The sequence below is a fragment of the Cyprinodon variegatus genome, unplaced genomic scaffold, assembly GCF_000732505.1.
Source record: "Cyprinodon variegatus isolate N-32 unplaced genomic scaffold, C_variegatus-1.0 Scaffold10, whole genome shotgun sequence".
Taxonomy (NCBI): Eukaryota; Metazoa; Chordata; class Actinopteri; order Cyprinodontiformes; family Cyprinodontidae; genus Cyprinodon; species Cyprinodon variegatus.
The window spans coordinates 2,661,469-2,680,494 of record NW_015150463.1 but is presented as its reverse complement, the minus strand read 5'-3'; the positions used below and the strand labels follow the sequence as shown (position 1 = coordinate 2,680,494).

Genomic DNA, 19,026 nt, shown 5'->3' with positions numbered 1-19,026 from the left:
TATATATATATATATATATATATAAACATATATACATAAATAATAAAGAACTGAATTGAGGCACATTAATTTACAGTGATTGATTAAAAAATTTGATTAGTTAATCTTTTATAAAAGGATATATTGAATGTTTTATACAGTCATGTGAAGGTTAGCTGCTGATCCCTGTTCCGTCCCAACACAAATGACACTAGATTGTGTGTCAGGAGTCTCCATATACTCAGCATATCTAGCTGCAGAAGTCTTTATTTTGTTATTCTTTACAAATGCTTTGGAAAATTAATTCATCCTGAATAAAACATGTGTCTTTCTACTGTTTATGCTCCAAAGCCTCTAATGACCCTGCTGCAATCTACTCTGAGATCATGATGTATGTCCTGCTGGTGTTCTTGACCTTATGGCTGCTGGTGGAAATGGTCTACTGCTATAAGAAAATCTCCAAGTCTGACGACCAAGCACAGGATGCACTGTGAGTCTTAAACAGATCCACACACTCAGATCAATGTGATATGAGAAAAACATACAGCGGTCAGCTGTGATATACAGCTCTAGATATGAATCACATTTGCTTTCATTTCTTGTTGTTATATAATGCTAATTTAAAATCCCACACGTCAGCTGCTGAGATTTAATGGGCTGTCAGAAAGAGAGACTAACAGACATGGGAATAATTGAAACTTGAGTACATTCCGTGCCCTGGTTTTTAACCCTCTTACATCTTTAATCGCTCCTTTCTTCTAACGCAGCCAGCCAGATACACCTGAATTATTCCAAGCTGTGCTGAGCGTTCGTTTTTTACAAGCTTTTTACAACCAAGCAGGAGTTTCAGCACCATTGCAAACTGGCTTTTTGTGTCACCTTGACTCAAAGCCACCTGTGCAGTCAGCTACAACTGGATTTACACTGATTGAGCCAACCCATGCACCGCTGAGTTTGTACAACAAACAAAAAACAAAAAAACAACAGTTTTCATTTACTAAAGTGAAGCAAATACAAAAATACACAACACAATGGTTGAAATAGAAAAAGGAACTTAAAGAGCATTTTTTTTGTGTGTATTTATTTATTTTTGCTAGGAAATATTTTAAAATATAGTAGCTTGTTTCCTCTGGAAATTATGAGGTCAGCAGTAATTTTAAAGATGTGAACTGATCATCACTGCATTAACTGACCCTGATATATATTTGAATTCTTAATAAGATTCTTTTACTTTAGCCAAAGCACATTAAGGTAATTAGATGATGTTAAACATTTGCAGAGACTTGTGGCCTGGCAATTTCTTTATCAAACGAGACCAAAGTCAACCATGAAAAAGTATCTAGCTTTTAGAATGGGTTAAGTAGGTAGTCTATTTAGTTTAAACATATTAACTGTAATATGTGAGATAACCTTAATCTGATGACAGCTGTAGATGGGAAGAGACAACAAAAAGAAAGACATCATTGAATCTTTTGTTGTAGATGGAGGCATTTTTTGTGCAGCATATTCAAGAGGCTGAGAGCTTGCTGATATATAATGAATGATTGTCAACTTTTGGATGTGTAATTCATTGTTAATGCAACATGCAGAAGACTTGTGCAAAAAAGTATTGTGCAATTAAAAAAGAAATGTATGTTAAAAAAGTTATACCAATCTTAAAAGAAACATTTTGTTATGTACCTTTAAGAAAAGAGAACTAAATCAATTTTAGACACTCCTCTTTTTTCCTGCAGGACAAACTACCTAGCCGTTCCTTCTGAGCAGAAAGACAATCCGGTTGCTCCTGCTACCAAATAAATGACACGGTATTTTACATGTGATCATTTGTAACTATAATCATCATGACTGTACAGCCTTGTACAACAAAATTATGTGGTCTCAGCCATCTTTGTGTTTCATTCTTCATATTCCATTTTCAAAGAGCGTTCATATCTGTCCTCCTTGGACTCACCTAATCTTTTTAATCAATATTTAAAACTCCTTTTAGATTTTTCATATTAAAAAACATATTATTTTCTTATCATTTTCTTTTCAAAAAGTTAAGAAGACAAAACATGCATGTTTTTTTTTATATTGAGCCCATGCCTACGATCTTTCTGGATAAACAATACATTACAGGATGTATGCTGTAAACATTGTAAAAACTGATATGTGACTTGTGTGATGTTTACATGATAAGTAGTGCTCCATACTTTTTGTTTATGCGAATTAGATGGTTTAAGATATAAAACCTTTGTTAAACCTTGGAGATACAGTTCCTCCAAATGGTAATCATACATCTTGAGCTTTATCGCTTTTTGTATCACAAACCTTAGTTCAGTTATAGGACTGATTTGACAGACCAAAGTAATTACCCTGGTTAAATTGTAAAGACCAATAAATATGCTTATTACCAAATATCTAACAAATAATTTGTTTCACTACTTACGTTAATTAATCATAAAAAGGCATTTATGGAATAAAGCCAGAAATACACTTTGCATGTATTTGTTTTGATTTTTTGTTGGTTTTCACATAAAATTTCTGATAAAGCATGTTAAACTTTATTGTTTTAACTTGCACCATTAAGTTTTAAGAGCTATGGACAGCTTTGTAAGGCACTGAATGTCCCTTACAATTATATATAGAGTTTTTTATTTTTTTTATTTTAAAGTAGACTATTTTAAAGGCTTTTCAAAGTATTTATTTATTTTTCTTTATTTATATTTAGTTCAGTACCTGATCTTTATGAGATGGATGATTTTCTGCATAGCTCAGAGAAGGTCAGTGCTTCTTTTTATTTATTTGTTTATTTACTAACCATGAATTTCATTATCGTGTAAAACAGCCTATGCTGATGTTGAAGCTCACATATCACTTAAAAGTCTTTAAAATATTGCAATGAGACCAGCTGCCTCAGTTTTAAATTATTTTGTAGAAAGTTCAAAGCACAAGGTTCAGTTAATTTAAAACCGTTCTTACTCCACATAGATCAGAATTTTGGAACTGACAACTAAAACAAGCAAGTCAGCATAGAGAAGAAGATTAGAATTGTTGCATATCTGAGAAATATGCATTTCTAAATATTAAGGAGCCGGACCAGAAAGACGCTTATAACTTAGTAATTACAGTTGCCAAGACTTGGTGAACTCCAAAGAGGCCCAAATAGACAGTGATGTAAAATTGGATAAACGCTGTCTAAGGAGGTTTGTTGATTGTTTGTTGCTTCTTTCAAATAAGTTATGCGATTCAAATGCATAGTTTGAAAAAAATATCAAAATTAAACAGTTTCACTCTCTTAAAATCTGACATTATCACCAACAGTATCATTACCAAAAAGCTAAAAACCTAGCAAACAGCAGTTATCAGATACACCTAATACATTTCTTGTCCCATCTGGTCTTTGATGGGTATTCCATTTCTAGAAGTCATAACATAACTTCTATAAATACATAACTAATTTGTACATACTATTTCAGTTTAACTCAGATAATCATGTCCTTCACTCTCTTTAGGTATTGACCACTCAGGATAATGGCACAGACTGCCCAATCCATTCGGTGCCACCATGAGGACAAGTTTCTCTGACAGCCATGTGACTCCCCCCAGCTGACCTCCCCTGTATATCCACTGTGTCTTAAAACAAAAAGTGCTATATTTTCCTTTCTTTTCCTTTCCTCTACGAAGCTCTGGGCCTCTGACATCAAGTGCTTTTACTAATACAGTAGCTTAAAGAGCAAGAATGTCCCATTCCCTATTATCTGATGAATATAGCCATGTTGTACATTATACAGATCTGCTGATGTGTAGATGTTATACCTGTTTCCTAACAGCTAGTGTTTGTGACTTTTGTACCTCGACATAAAGTGCATAATCTAATGAGAAAATTGGCTGTTTGAAAAGCACCTATACTGACTCTTTAGTACTTTACTAGTTTTTTTTTTTGTTTTTTTGTTTTTTTTTTTGTTTATACCTTTTTATAGACCTTGTGATTTTTCAGGTCATGGTTTTGTTTGTAGTCACCAAAAGTATTTTTCTATTGATTGAACTGAAAAGCTTTTCTACCATTCGTGGGTGCGTTTTCTTTGCTAAATTTTTATTAGGCCTTAAGGCGTAATGGAAACATACATAAAAGATCTAGCTAGAAAAATACTATTTCTTTTGGCTAAATTAATTAGATATTTCCTTTATTTGCAGATGTATACATTTTTAATCCATGTTCAGCTCTGATGTCAAAGTGCAGAACACTCAGTAAGTTTTACTGCACTTAGTGCTTGTAAATGTATTCTCGGAGCTTTGACTGTTGCTAAGCTTTAGTACTGAGAATCGATGTGTGCCTCGTTCGATGATACAGAACTGTAGATTTTTTTTTCTTACCTGATTCAGAAATGTCAAGTCATTCTTGGTCTGTTACAGATATAATAATTCATCTGTGGTAAGCAATTTTTCGCTCTTTATTAAATACACATTCCACTACATGATTTGTTGGTTTTCTATTATTTTTGAAAAATGTCCACAGATATATTGGTGCTACTGCCTAAAGGTCAATTAAAAAAATAATAGTATTGCATATGATAACGAAAATTATACTAAATATGATATTGGTCAAACAATCATTGGAAAGGCTGCTGACAGCTACCCATGGGCATGGGCTGTAATGATACTTTGTTTTTATTAAACTACTCCCAAACCAACGTCTGCTGTGAAGGTGTCACTCATGGACTGAGGATAATTGAGATTGGTATCAAAGTGCATTTTTTATTTCTTTAAGAAAAGCGGAGAGGCATAAAATCTAAGCTGCTTTTGGTCCAGTGTAATGTTTCCACAGTCATTAAGGGAATTGGGCTTGTAATGAAATTTGCTTATGTTGGTCCACTATGTTTATTAAGTTCAAAGTCATACCAAACATCTACAGTATTAGGAAATCTCAGGGAAGTTTGAAGATGGACCCAAAATGCAGAGGAAGCAGAGATGGGTTCTTGCAGATTTCTTTAGATGATGTGAGCAAAATTATATATCCAAAGTTAAACAAGGCAAGGAACCAGAGCAGAGTAACACAGGAGCTGAGTAACATAAATTACAGAGTAACTGCAGAGGAGGAGTATATATACTGGGGAGGAGAATACAGAACAATGCATGTAGTAATTACTTAACTGGGAGCAGGTGTGGACAGAAAGAGCTGGAAGGGAACTGAGGGAAAAGGAAATTGGCATTTGGGGGCAGTGGAGAGCAATCAGGGAATGTAACATGGCTTAAATTTTACTTGGAAAAAACTTTACTTGGAAAAAGGAAAATAAAACTAATGACTAAGAAACACAGATGAACGAGTGAAAATTAGAGGATGTGGAAAGGACTGAAGATAACTTATGGTATAATAATGCCTATAATACCAAAGAAACATAATCTAAATAAAACTGTAAACAATAAATTATTAAAAAAGCAAAAAAAAAAAAAAACTAGAAAACACCAATTAACAGTTAATCTAAGAAGTAAGGAAAATATGATAAATCCAAATAAGAACACAAAGTAGACATAATTCAGAGAGTTACATGAAATAGAATAATAAGCAAAAAATATGTCTCCAAAACAAGGCAGACCATGGCAAAATATGATTCAACACAATATATTAAATAATAACAGAATAATATAAATCTAAGCGTAACCTAAAGGCCAGAGTGAAAACTTGAACAGAACCAAAAGTCCTGATTAGCAGATCATGACAGGAACTGAGGGACAGAGAGAAGCATGGAGATATTCATGAGCTGAGGACGCCAAGGACGCTGTCTACCTGGACTGGATCCTTCGAAGTCTATGAAAATAAGGAGACTGGAAGAGTTTTGGCTGTGAATTCAAACAGGTCCAGCCTTCAGCGGCTTTTACCGCCGTGCGCTCTGTCGCCTAGCAATCGTAACAGTTGACACACAAAGCAGGAAAAGTGTAAATACCAAACTTTTCAAAACTGTTTCTATTTATTTTTATTTTATGTTTTTTATTGTAAAGTGAACAATGACTACACTCAGGAGAATACAGAGTGGAATAAAGGTGACAACCACCGGGAGCATGAACAAATAAAAGCAAATGTAATGATATAAACCATAGTCAGTTAAATAACACGCTGGGGTCATTTGCACATCCCTGATGTTGCTGCTATTTTCATATATTCATTACTGTAAAAATGTCCATAGCTGTATTAGCTGTATATTGGTTATTTATTCTCCAGGTGCACAGTTTTTTATATTGCTAAAACACTTTACAGTACAGTATTTTATTGTTTATCTTTTAACTCTTCAATATTGTTATTCTTATACATTTTTATTAGGTCCACATTTGTGTGATCATTTTTTTCTATAATCTTTTTGCTGCTGAAAACACCAGAATTTCCCCCTTCTGGGACAATAAAGGGATTTTCTAATCTATTCTATAAAAGTAAATCTAAACAATGTATGTATAAAAAATATAAATCCAAAATCTCTTATTTCCAACAACAAAAAATACCTAGTTAAGCAAATTGTGCAAAATAGCATTTGATAAGAATCATATCAGATTTTAAGTCCCTACACTGCAGATATATTAGAATCTGTCCTTAAATTACAGCCAAACCCATTAAACAGTAACAGATAAAAACCCTTAGATATGTCAAACATTACCCACCACATATCTGACTCTATAACTATTTAAAACGACTACGTTCATCAATTTCAGATGGAACTATTCACATACTGTATTGACAAATATTTGAATATATTAAACTAAACTTCCTTTAAAGAATATGTTGGTGAAGTCAGCAGAAGGAGAGTGCCGATGCCCATTATCCAAATCTGGTACCTGGCAGCCACCAATCCATGCATTTTTGGATGACCTCACGGTAACTACTACATCAGTGCCTGGGTGCAGATGGTTGCTGCAAGGCCTGGATAGACTCATCTCTTGGGCAAGGATGAGTTTCAAGCCTGGGAAGTCCAGATCCCTGGTCTTGCGGAAAGGGAAGGTGACGGACCGCTTCCGCTTCAGCTTGGGAAATACCACTATTCCATTTGTGTCTGAAAAACCAGTGAAGAGCCTTGGAAAGCTCTTGATCTGAAGGACACCACTGCATGGCAAGCAACCAGCTCCAACCTTAACCAGTGGCACCTAGCTGTTGACAAGTCTGGACTTCCTGGGAAGTTCAAGGCCAGAGAAGTCCTTCTCTACAGAGACTCCACTGATGGGAAGGTGTCTTCAGCAGGGATAGAGGTCCGCACTGGAAGGAAGTGGCTTGCCAAGTATGCAGTGGAAAGAGCCTGCGTCACAGCACCCATGGTGGGTACAGTGGCCAAAGGGCGGGCAGGGCTGGGCAGCAACCTGAAGCCCTGCTACAGCAGAGTGACAGGAAAGGACAGGCGTAAGCTCATCCAAGAGGAGGTTCAGGCAGAGGTGGAAGAGGCTTGCTTCAGCAGTGTGGTGGGCATGAGCAAGCAGGAGGCCTGGACCAAGTGGGAGCATGTTTCCAGCCGTAAGATCACCTGGACTGATGTATGGAGGGCGGAGCCACATCATTTCAGGTTCCTCGTCCAAGCGGTGTATGATGTCTTCCCAAACCCCAGTAACCTATTCACCTGGGGCCTGATAGACTCACCTGCGTATCAGCTCTGCCAGAGAAAAGGGTCTCTTGAGCACATCCTAAACTGCTGCCCAAAGGCCCTGGGAGATGGCAGATACTGCTGGCGCCATGACCAAGTCCTGCGGGCAATAGTAGATACCATCTGCACTGGCATATACACCAGCAAGAGTCAACCTCTAAGCAGGAGCATGATTGTCTTTGTTCGAGCAGGGGAGAAACTGCAACCCTCCAAGAAGACCCAAGGGGGCCTGCTCACGACAGCAAGGGACTGGCAGCTCTTGGTCGATCTGGGGAGGCAGTTACGATTCCCAGATTACATCGCAGCCATGACACTCCGCCCGGACATGGTGCTGTCATCAACTTCCACCAGGCAGGTTGTGCTGCTTGAACTAACTGTTCCTTGGGAGGACAGAATAGAGGAAGCCCAGGAGAGGAAGAGGGCTAAATACGCAGAACTCATAGCTGAGTGCCGGAGGAATGGCTGGAAGGCCCGCTGCGAGCCTATTGAAGTGGGCTGCAGGGGCTTCGCAGGCAGATCTCTACACCGTGTCCTTGGGCTCATAGGGACTTGCGGTCTGCAGAGACAAAGAGCCACCAAGAACATCTTGGAAGCAGCTGAAAAGGCTTCATGGTGGCTCTGGTTGAGGAGGGGGGAGGCGTGGCATAGTGCGCTACCTGGACACAAATTGGGGAACTGGGTCGGCCGAGTGAGGGTGTATGACTAAAACCCGAAACACCCAGAGATCTCGGGAGAGTCACTGAAGATGTGTCCAGGTTGCACCACTAGGTGTATTACAATTCCAATATTCACCACTGTTCAGCGCCAAGTACCTTTTTCCTCTGAGCATGAAGCAGCTGGCTGACTTGGTCTCACTCTAATGAACTCAGAACGTTGGACCCTGAATTTGAGGCAAGACAGGCAGTGGGAAAGTTCAAAGCGTTTATTTAAAACAAAAAGGTACGCGGGGCTGCTCGTCAGCTGCAGGGCAGATTTCTGATTCAAAGTTCAGTCCGTTCTCTGAGAAAAGAGCTGAATCCAAACGGGAGGTAAAGCCCCGGCTTGAATGGGGCACCACCCCTCGAGTTCCTAGAGAGAGATTGAAGCAGGCGCCAGCTGATGCCGAGCAGCAACAGTGCCCTTGAGGGGAAATCCAAAGCCGGAGTCTTCTGACTCCTTCTTTGGATTTCCAGGTTTAGAAGCCGGTAGAATCCAGGAATCAGTCCAGAACAGATGCGACTAACAGAGCAGACAGGGGCAAAGCAAAACTCGGGATCCACCGGGCAGAAACAGGTCATAATCAGGAAAACACAACAGACTTAGTCTCCCATTCAAATAACCTGGCGCTGATGGAAGGCAAGCACACAACATAAATAGCAGAGGAACTAGGTTGAAATGATTGGCGTTAATCAGCCGCAGAACCAATTAGACAGGGGAGCAAGGAGCAAAGGAAAAAAACCAACCATTAGCGCCAAGATCATGACACTCACAATGAATCCTGGGATACCCAAGGATAGATAGGATACATCAGACCCATCCTTCAAATGCGACAAAAAGAAGGACGCATTTGTAGGTGGCAGAAGGTTCTTAAGCATGTTTGGTTGTGGCCGGTTTGTCGTAAATCTGGCTAACCAGTTAGCAACGTACTGCTAGTAGGCTCCCAATAGGAAGTTACATTGGGACTAAGTAGCACTTAGCAACGACACTGTCAAGGAACGATTTTATGGAAGAATTATCCTGCCATAATGCAAGAGCACATGATTTCAATTTGAGAAAATAATTTCATCTTTTTGCACTCAAAACTTATNACATCGTGTCCTTGGACTCCTAGGGATTTGCGGTCTGCAGAGACAATAAGCCACCAAGAACATCTTGGAAGCAGCTGAAAAGGCTTCACGGTGGCTCTGGTTGAGGAGGGGGGAGGCGTGGCGTAGTGCGCTACCTGGACACAAGTCGGGGAACTGATCACCCCCGGCTGGGTCGCCCGAGTGAGGGTGTATGACTAAGACCCGAAACACCCAGTGATCTCGGGAGAGTCACTGAAGATGTGTCCAGGTTGCACCATTAGGTGTATTACAATCCTGTTGCATACTTAAATATTTAGTCCAAACCAGTACTAGCAAAGCATAGTCAATAAAGCGGATTGTGACTTAAGGTTTACATGCATGGATACAGAACATGTCAATAGTTCAACTGTAAGGCATAAATACTGAAGAAACAATCCTTCCTAAATGTATAAGCCTCATTCATTAGGTAAACCTTTTAGCTGCTTTTTCCTCCAACAGGTGTTGTTTCTTGCTACATCTTTATTCTACAAGAGTGTATATTTAATACAGGCCAATATAAAACCATGTAAATATGAACATGGCAGCTATGCTATAAATCACTTAAACTTCCTAATTCTAACAGGTAAACTTATATACTCAAATTAAAGTTTACCTTCTCTAAACATATAATATGTTGGACTTCAAATCAAACATTTTTGCTGCAATTACTGGCATCTCTGGTGAATATCAGTAAAATGTCCTAAAGTAAATTGATATTATGCTAAAGAAGCATACAGTTATCAATCCATGACTGCTTGCTTTGATTAAAGACGATGAAGCAGGAAATATCACGTCTTTAAGCTAATCTTTAAAATGAGGAATTTAAAAAGTATTATTACAAAAGTCAGAGGTGTCATAAGTCGGGAAATGGAGCCCTTCATTACAACAATAATTTAGTTCAGATTTTTGTGTGAGACCTTATTAGGGCTGACAATAGTGTTTGATTTCAGCTCTATAGATAAGCACAACTGAATGGAAATGGAGAGACTAAAGTATAAAATGTCTTTAAACTACGAAGATAATCCAGGTTTTGTAGATTTCTTGACACAAACCTATTAATGCATCCCAGCTTTAATTCTACATTTGCTCTCTTATATGCCTTTTTTTACGAATGTTACAAATCTGGAATGTCTGAATCAGTTTTATAATATTCTGGAAGACTTAGTGAAAATTAAAACCTCAAGCTTTTGAGTCCTGAAAGATTATTTCCAGGATAGAAATGATAAAAAGTCAGAAACAAACACTCCCCCAATCATAAACAATCACTTCTTTAATATCAGGCAGGACCTTTAAATAAAATTGACTTCATTGTCCCACAGCAGCTGAAGCTTAGTTACTGGAAATAACTTTTTTATAGCTTGTATAAATAATGGTCTGAAATAGTATATTAGCAGAAATGTACTCTATGGCCTGTAGTATAACTAAAGTGCAATATTTGATTATTTTTCTTAGTCATGCCTCCACTGGATATGAACATCTCACACTCCTGATAAGATGTCCTGCTTGGTGAGCTGCACCAACAAATAAGACCAAAAAAGCTTTATTGGTTGTGAAAGTCAGAGACACCCTTAAACTAAATCTTTAAGAAAGAACTTTTGTACTTTATATTTACCTGCTCTTTGTAAAACGCTCAAAATCTACGAGGACTGGATCATTCTATTATTTTAAATCAGATTTTGGTCTAAGCTCCGCTGCGCTAATCCACATAAACATATATTACTATTTTATATTTCTGAATTAGGAATGGAAGTTTGGCTTTTATTTTGGAAAAGTGTCTTTTGTGTTTCATGTTTTAGCTTAAGTTGGCATGTATGTCATAAAATGCCTTATACTTGCCTAATTTTATCTATTTATTCAGTTACAAAAGAGACATTCTTAGTTTTTAGTTTATATTTCATCAAAACTATATTTTCATATCAGAACCAGAAATAAGTAAACTCCTTTTGTCTGACCCTCCTCCTCGTTTTCACAAAATAGTCTGATCCGATATCCTCACCTTTTAATTGGTCATAAAGTGGCGAGCCGAGCTGCTGAGTGAAGACTGAGCTTTGAAAGGAAACGGGTGGGGAGACGGATCCTCTGATTCACTACGAAGCACCGGCTCTATGAGTATGACCAACCATTAACCTGGATGTATGGTTTGGATGATAAAGGGAATCTTTTCATCTTTCTAGCTGAAGCCTGAAGGTTAAAATTGAATAGAATTTGCAAATGTTCAACATTTTCACCTGCTTAACAAGAGTTATTTCAGGCTAAAGAAAAAATAAGCATCAAAGCATAATGCCGCCATCACCATGCATCACTCTGTCAGGTTTTATTATTAATGTGGTGCCAAAATTTTTCTCTTTTCTTAGTATTTCTGACATGCTACTTGGGATGTTTTCTTTGTAGAAAAGCTCTTCAGTCTTGTAATTCTACTCTTTAATCAAGGCAACTAAGAAACTAGTGTGATCATTATTAAATAGTAGACACCCAGCACAGGAAATGCTTCTGCTCATTGTGGATATTCTCACCTGATTTCTTTTCCCTTTTTTATCCACTTCAGAGGAAGTGAGTTTTGGTAATGTCCCTGTTTCATCATATTTTCTCCACTTATTGTGTTGAAATTTGTTTTGTTCTGCTGCCCTGAATGATACCTTTGGAGATTCTTTGATTAATTTGTGCAGATATTCTCAAAAGGGACTAAGAACAGATCAGGAAAAAAGAAAAAACTGAGGAAGAAATTAGTTTTATTTGAGGCTAATTAGAGGCATTTTTAATAATGAGTTTATTTTTGCATTAAAATGAAATGAACAGGTGATATTAAAGGGAAAAATGTTCTATAAATATTCATCATTGTCTTATTGTTTTACTTTAAAAAGGGATTTGTCAAGACTTTTTGCATCCACTCTAAAGAAAACAAAACAGATTTTATGGAAAAAGTAACAGAATAGACAAATAATGAACAGTTTTATAGGTTAGAGTTTTATGTTAGATAATAGGAATTTCTCAGTCCAAGGTTAGTAATTTCAAACAATTATGCTTGTGGCAGTAATTTTTCAGGCGTCTTATGTTACATTTATATCTGTAATAATAAATTACATCAGAAGACTCGATGTTCAGGATTTGCTAACAAAATGTTATGGAAGCAGAAGTTGTAGTTTGATTTATACTGCTGGTAAAATTAAGACATGAGAGGTTAAGACTGTAGTTGTAATACTGACACTTAATTTGAATAATTGAGTGAATGAGTGATCATGCATAGCAGACGCACCGTTTAGCTGTATAACTCTATAAATCACAAATGTAATCAAAACAAATGGGAGAAGTCATCATATAACAACCTGAGCCAACATGAAATGACTTCAAATTTACACAGTTACTAAACTTCATCTAAGCACATAAATAAATCTTTTCTTTATCTTAGACTTTACTTGAAAGGAAGATGAAGAACAGTAATCCAGACTTTACCTGTTGTTGGGAAAGCTTTTTGTTTTAAACATTTCACACACAGGCCTTCTGCCTAAGACAACTAAAGCACTTCTACTCTAGCTGACACACAGCATGCTTGTTACCTCAGCCTGAATCTCTGGGTCGGCTCAGGCTGCAGCCAAAGGAGTAAAAGCAAAAAAATACAATTAAACGGAAATAAAACACAAATTATGAGAAAAAAAGCACAAAACAATAAAAGCCATTTTTAACAAACTGGGCAAATTATAAAACAAATTTAAAATTTGAACATACATGTTTTCCATTCATCCTGTTTGACAAGAAACAAATGAATACTCATTAATCAAAATATATTTGAACTTTTGAAGGCCTTTCACAAATACTAAAATAAAGCTTTTACTCATAAAAATTGGTCAAACATATGAGGTTACTATTTTATTATCCCACTGCTTGTTTTATTACCGTAGTGTCCTAAGGCTGTTTGCATCATAGAGACTCTCAGTTTTTAAAGTGAGCATATATTTTAGTGTTAAACGGCTAATTCTTAAAAACATAAAACATAATGTAAATAAATCACAATCAGCTTTTGTTTGGGTTGGATAGTTAAGACAGATCTGGAGGAGAGAATCCATCTTACCCACCAAAAAAAGTATATTTTTAGTAGAAAAAGTTAGGTTTAGCTTTTTGTTTCAAAATAATGAAGTTATGGAACAATTGAAATAATTAATTTCAGGGAGTAAATAACTCAAAGCTATGGGATGAGGGCCTATGGTTGGGCTGGGAATGAAAGGTCGACCAAGCAGCCTCTTGTAAGTTTAAAATTAAGTTGTTGACAAAATGTTTTCTTTAACCAGTACTTAAAAAAAAAACAATTAAACTAGAGATATTAGCCCCATTTACATTACCTTTTTGAAACCGTGCCGAGATCGGTCCGAGCACAGTAACCGAGATAACTGTTGAGTGTAAATGGCATGCAAAACAGAACCGGACCGCACCAGACACAACCAAACCACGCTAAACTGGTATTAATTCATCAGTAGGGCTCGGCGGGGTTCAGTTCTCAGATGACAAAGAGCGCCTCAGCAGACCACCTTATCTCCTTACAGTCAGCCTCCGTAATCATGAAATTTCGGACATTCATAAAAATACTACTGTAGCTTCCCTACTGTGCCGCATGATTTCCAGTGATGAATCTGCTTAGCAGTGTGATGAGCCTCAACGTCCATCATTGTTTCCTGCATCTGTAAGTCCTGATTAGACTATCGTTTGTCGTATCCACTCCCCATAAGCCGACTCTGTCAAGTAAATTCAGCAAAGGATGCCTTCTTCACCTGACTGTACGCAAACAACAACATATCACAATGATAACATAACTTCTTGAATGTTATGGGCGCCGCAATGTTAGTTTGCTTGTTTACCTCAAGACAGCAGTAGTACCGTAGTTCGTCAGTAGGAAACGTGCTAGAGCGTAAATGGTCGTAAGGAACTGAGGTCGGTACGGATCGGTTTTCAGAGGGTAGTGCAAATGGGCCAATATCTGAATATTTTAACCTACACCATTAGCTGTAAAATTTGTTTTTTAAGCCTTCTTTTTTACTTCATTAATTAAGTATTTTTTATGGCAAACCAAATGTTTTGGTGAAAGTAATCTCCAGGTGAATAGAAATGTTTTGTTATAAATTTTAATTTATACTATTTTTGTAGTTTAACAAAAATCTTTACCATAAAATCAGACAGGCTACTGGATGTGGAGTAAACTTTCAACTGGATTAATGTGATAGCATGACACTTTGTTAGCAATATATGTTAACACAGTATTCTGTGATTTATTTATTTGGAGACGTGGGACACCAATACAAATCAGAGTAACTATGTATTATCAGGACTAGAGATTCAAATTAATTCTTTGGTCAATTACAGGCAGGCCCTGCTCACCACAGACAGATTTTAAATCAATCTATAGAGTGCTAGTTTATGAGGTCTCTAAAGTCTAGCTTTATTATTTCTCTTTTGAGGCACAAAGCTAAAGCAGTTGCCAAAACAATCTTCTGTATTTTAAACTAAAAACCCAAAGATGGTGACATGTTTTCCTTCAGAGCTTCTAGCAGTCAAGATCAGGATGCTGGTAATAGCAAGAGAACCAGTTTATGACTAAATCTGCTTCAGTTGAAAAATAATTTGCCAGGCTGTCAGGTAAAGGTAGTTATTGTGCACACATATGCCTGCACAAGGGACGTTCCTCTGCAAGATTATATCAGGATATCAGCAGACTAAACCAAACAAAACAACAACAACAAACAAAATGAATGGATGGATGATTTCCTGCTTGTTATTGCTGGCTATCACCTTCATACAGATCACTGCTCTCACTACAACAACTCTGCCTGTATCCATCCAGCCTGCTGTAGCTGCATGGAGGCAAAGAACTGGTACAGCTTTCTGTTTTACAACATTTGAAACCATTTAAGTGGAAACCAGCATCAATGTTTGCTTTTATCTCAAACAACCATTATAAGTGATGATTTTAAAAAAAAAAAGTAGTCTTTTGGTCAAGACCTTTGCTGTATGCGTTTCTAATGACTGTATCACTCATCCTACTGAGCTGAAGTGTGTACACATGTGGAGTAAAGTCTATGTTTATTTACTGTAATTAAACTGATCTAAACAGGAAACATTTACTAACTCTTGTATGTTTACTGGCCTCCTGCTTGTATGAACGTGTTGAATGTGCAAACAGTGCACAGTGGATGATTAAGTGCGTCTTCTCACTACGCTGTGTGTGTGTATTAGGGTAGTTAAATTTGACTGAGCCGAGTTGTTGACGCTGTAAAAAGTGTGTTTGTGTTTTCTGGGCTGACAACTCACCAGGAGGGAAGTAGAGCGGGAGGTTCTGCAGATACAGCTCCTTATCCGTCGGCAAAAACACGCAGAAGATGACTCTGTCCAGCTGTCACACACACACACATACAGGACACACACTTTAGCACACATAAAATGACCTTTATAACAAGCATATGCAGTAAATGTGAGCTCATCAGTTGCAGGTGGGAACTGTATGAGTGAGAATGCAGCTAATGCATCAGTCCATTACTCCACCATTATGTCTCCATTATGAAGCAGCCACGACCAGACGTTTATTACCCTGCCTGCTGAGGTCGGAGAGCAGAGGAGGAGCATGAATGTTTGTGTGAGACGGAGACACAAAAAGTTTGGGAACATACCATCAGTTTATTCGTTGTTTTAAGGACTGATTTCCCTTTAATATCTGAAAATGGTTCTATTAATAGTTCGGTCTAAAAACTATTTTTAATGTTTTCTTTGAACTTTTTCATCTATTTGTTATCCGATTCTAGATTCTGACATTTTCAACAAAGCTGAAGACGTGAAAAAAAGAGACTAAGTATCCATTATTTGGTCATGAACTTAACGCTAGGTTGACAGGTAAAGCTTTTTGCATTAGATCATTATTATGAATTTGATAAATTTTTGTATATTGTTATCATGACTGTCTAAAAAAATAAATTTCCAAGCTGGTTATTTGCTCAATTTTTGTTTAATGCAAAATAAAATTCCTAATTTGTTATTACAAAGTAGAACCAGCAGAAGTGTGTTTTAAAAAGCAGCTAGTTTGGAAATCTTGAACACCGAACAAGCTAAAACAACAGAGATGTTGCCAGAAAAATATTGAAATATGCTTAAAAAAAAAAAAAAACAGAAAAAAGGAAAGGAAAACAAAATCTGGAACACATTTAATTTTTAGCCCAGTTTTACTCCAATAGAGGTGAATAAATGCTCACCTTGTTACAGCTGACTTTAATATTACTAATATTCAAAATAATTTTTATAATTTGCTGACTCTGAAGTGATATGAGACATGCACTGGTTAGTATGTTGGCACTTTAAACATTTCTTTATAGTTCATGTAACTGAATTTTTGTATGTTTGTATACACTCAGTTTTGTTTGTTTGGACTGAGAAACAGGACAGTTTAGGGTTTTCCTGACTGCAGGTCTGATGCTGTAGTTAGGGACAGACCGACACATCGACCAATGGATATTCTTGGTTGACATAATTTCTTTGTATCAGTATTGGCCAATATATGCATGTTTGGGCTGATTCTTAAGCACATTAAGCAGTTATGCCTTTAGATCATACAGGGTGCATGTACTGGCACTCCCCTCTAGTTGCAGTCAATTGTTAATATCCAGTTTGATTTGTTAATTAAGGTTTATTTTTTTTAAACTGAACAACAAGCAATAATCTTTTTGCCTTAAAACAGAGCGTCAGAGTCAGCAGCAGCTCTAACTCCCCATACCAACATTACTCCTCCTCTTTGTCCCAGTTAAGGTGAGCAACACTGATCACAATGACAGGCCAGTTTGCATCATTATATTGATTTTTCTGTCTATTTTGCTCTTTGTTACATTATAACAAATAAAAGAAAATGTTGATTACTAACAGAAATTCAAACACACTTTTTCCATAGATAAAGATCATTATAAAAAGATTAAACAAAGGAGCCTACTGTCTGGGCAGCTGGGGGACATTAGGTAGATTGTCTCAGCCTGTATGGAAATACATATAATATTAAAAGATTATAGTTTGATGTTTTGTTTTTTCTTGATTAATGAATTTATAATCAAGAAGGCTTGAGGCTGGGTTCTTGGCAAGTCATGGTCTGTAAAGACTATTTTATATTTGAGAGATTCTTTGTTCTTATTTTAGATCATTTTAAAAATGTTAAAATGTATTTTAATTCAAAACTTATAAAACATTATACATATCAGTTTTATCATAGTGTGCAATTTACCTTTTTTTTTAAAACTATCATTATTACAAATGTTAAGAAAATAGTGTATTCTTAATTTTATTCAGTGAAATAAATACATAAAGACTATAAAATTACTTTGGCCTTTAGCATATTTTTAATGTTTTTAATCCGGCATAAAAAAGTGATTTGCAAAGTATGTAAAAAACAAACATACTGTTACTGAAACTCCTTGCTTAGAGGACAAATATTCTACACAGAAAGAAATTGTAAACATTTTTAGAAAATATAAAACATAAAAAAATAAAAAATAACCTTGATGGAAAAATCTGAAGAAAAACTGCAAAAAAAAAATAAAAAAATAAAAAATATATACTGTATATGTAGTTTTCGTGTGTGCATGGAGATGTGAGGGGAGCAGTTGCAGGGGTACAAATTCCAGATTTTGTCATGAGGCCCAAACCTCCTAGCACTGCCCCTGTCTATATCGTTTGATAGATTCAACAGTGAAGGAATTCCCTCTAGATTGTAAACAAGGTTTGGATTTTATTTCTCTCTAATAACAAAAACCTCCATTAAAACTGCATGTGTTTCTACTGTCTTTAACCAATATCACAATTTGCACGCCATGTATTGAAACACTTTGGTGTGATAAATTTGATAAATAAGAACTCATGAAGAGGAAACCACATTTTAAAAAAACTGTATATAGATTCAGGCCAATGATTAAAGCTACTTCAGCTCCTTTAAAAACAAGCATCCAGTGCCTGAAGCTGTGCTCACTCTGATCAACATTATTACCATCCTAATTTCTCAACAGCAGTTATAATTTCTCGTTTCCCGATTCACGTCCCAATTCATAGCAGGTCTGTTTCCATCCGTTTCCTCCTGGTGTGGGAGTTTTTAAGTCCTGCTGCTTGCAGAGTTGGATCTTCCTCAGCAGCTGGTTCGCCCGCAGCCTTTGGTTTTCAGTCCAGGCTTGCTACACAATTACCATCCCTCACCGTCATTTGCATAGAGTGTAAGGGAAGGTATGGAAATGTGTGGTAGCTACATTCCCCGCAGCTAAGGTTTGAAAATCTAACCTGCACATTAAGGTGCTTCTGTTCACAGCAGCAAACCGTAAAAAAGTGGGGGGAACTAATTTTGATAACACAACAGCTGAGAGCCTGGAGATGCTGCTGCTAACAACAACATCAAGTTAATTTAATGACTCCCTCATGACTGCCCAACTTTAATGGAAACACAGCGTACAACTTGTGAATACTCTCTTCTCAAACTGAAAACATCTACATTCAATTTGCATTCAGCAGATCCTTTTACCCAGAGCAGATACAAATAAGGAATGGAGAATTTAGTATTAGCGATTGTGAGAAAGTCTGCTAGAAGAGAGGAGCACTAAGACTGCATTTACACTGCTAACAAACTGCTTGGAAACAGAAAAGCA

The 19,026-nt window shown here is 36.8% G+C and overlaps 3 protein-coding genes across 6 annotated transcripts in view; 2 read left to right on the top strand and 1 right to left on the bottom strand.

Moving 5' to 3' along the window:
* scn3b (sodium channel, voltage gated, type III beta subunit) overlaps positions 1-4,605 on the top strand; it is a 13,560-nt gene extending 8,955 nt beyond the window's left edge. Inside the window, exons 4-7 of one of the 4 annotated variants that reach the window (XR_001481347.1) lie at positions 331-469; positions 1,713-1,784; positions 2,690-2,741; positions 3,474-4,605. Coding sequence is in view for 3 of the 4 variants with exons in the window: in XM_015379008.1 (XP_015234494.1) it covers positions 331-469; positions 2,690-2,741; positions 3,474-3,530 (248 nt within the window). In the remaining variant the exon portion in view is untranslated. The remainder of the gene's footprint in view (positions 1-330; positions 470-1,712; positions 1,785-2,689; positions 2,742-3,473) is intronic. The other 3 variants (XM_015379008.1, XM_015379016.1, XM_015379027.1) reach the window with 3 other exon arrangements.
* A 2,290-nt stretch (positions 4,606-6,895) lies between these two features.
* Positions 6,896-8,283, top strand: LOC107087608. Its single transcript, XM_015379281.1, has 2 exons — positions 6,896-6,946; positions 7,042-8,283. Exons 1-2 carry the CDS (start codon positions 6,896-6,898, stop codon positions 8,281-8,283), a joined length of 1,293 nt encoding a protein of 430 aa, XP_015234767.1.
* Positions 8,284-12,920: 4,637 nt separating this feature from the next.
* Positions 12,921-19,026, bottom strand: part of macrod1 (MACRO domain containing 1) — a 208,683-nt gene continuing 202,577 nt past the window's right edge. Inside the window, exons 9-10 of the mRNA XM_015379580.1 lie at positions 15,677-15,758; positions 12,921-12,965 (exon numbers count right to left, since the gene is read on the bottom strand). Coding sequence (XP_015235066.1) covers positions 12,961-12,965; positions 15,677-15,758 — 87 coding nt within the window. The 3' untranslated portion in view covers positions 12,921-12,960. The remainder of the gene's footprint in view (positions 12,966-15,676; positions 15,759-19,026) is intronic.

Coding starts and splice junctions, on each gene's coding strand:
- LOC107087608 (XM_015379281.1), top strand. CDS start 6,896: ATGAGTTTCAAGCCTGGGAAGTCCAGATCCCTGGTCTTGCGGAAAGGG. Junction 6,947..7,041: donor TGGTCTTGCGGAAAGGGAAG/GTGACGGACCGC, acceptor CTTGATCTGAAG/GACACCACTGCATGGCAAGC.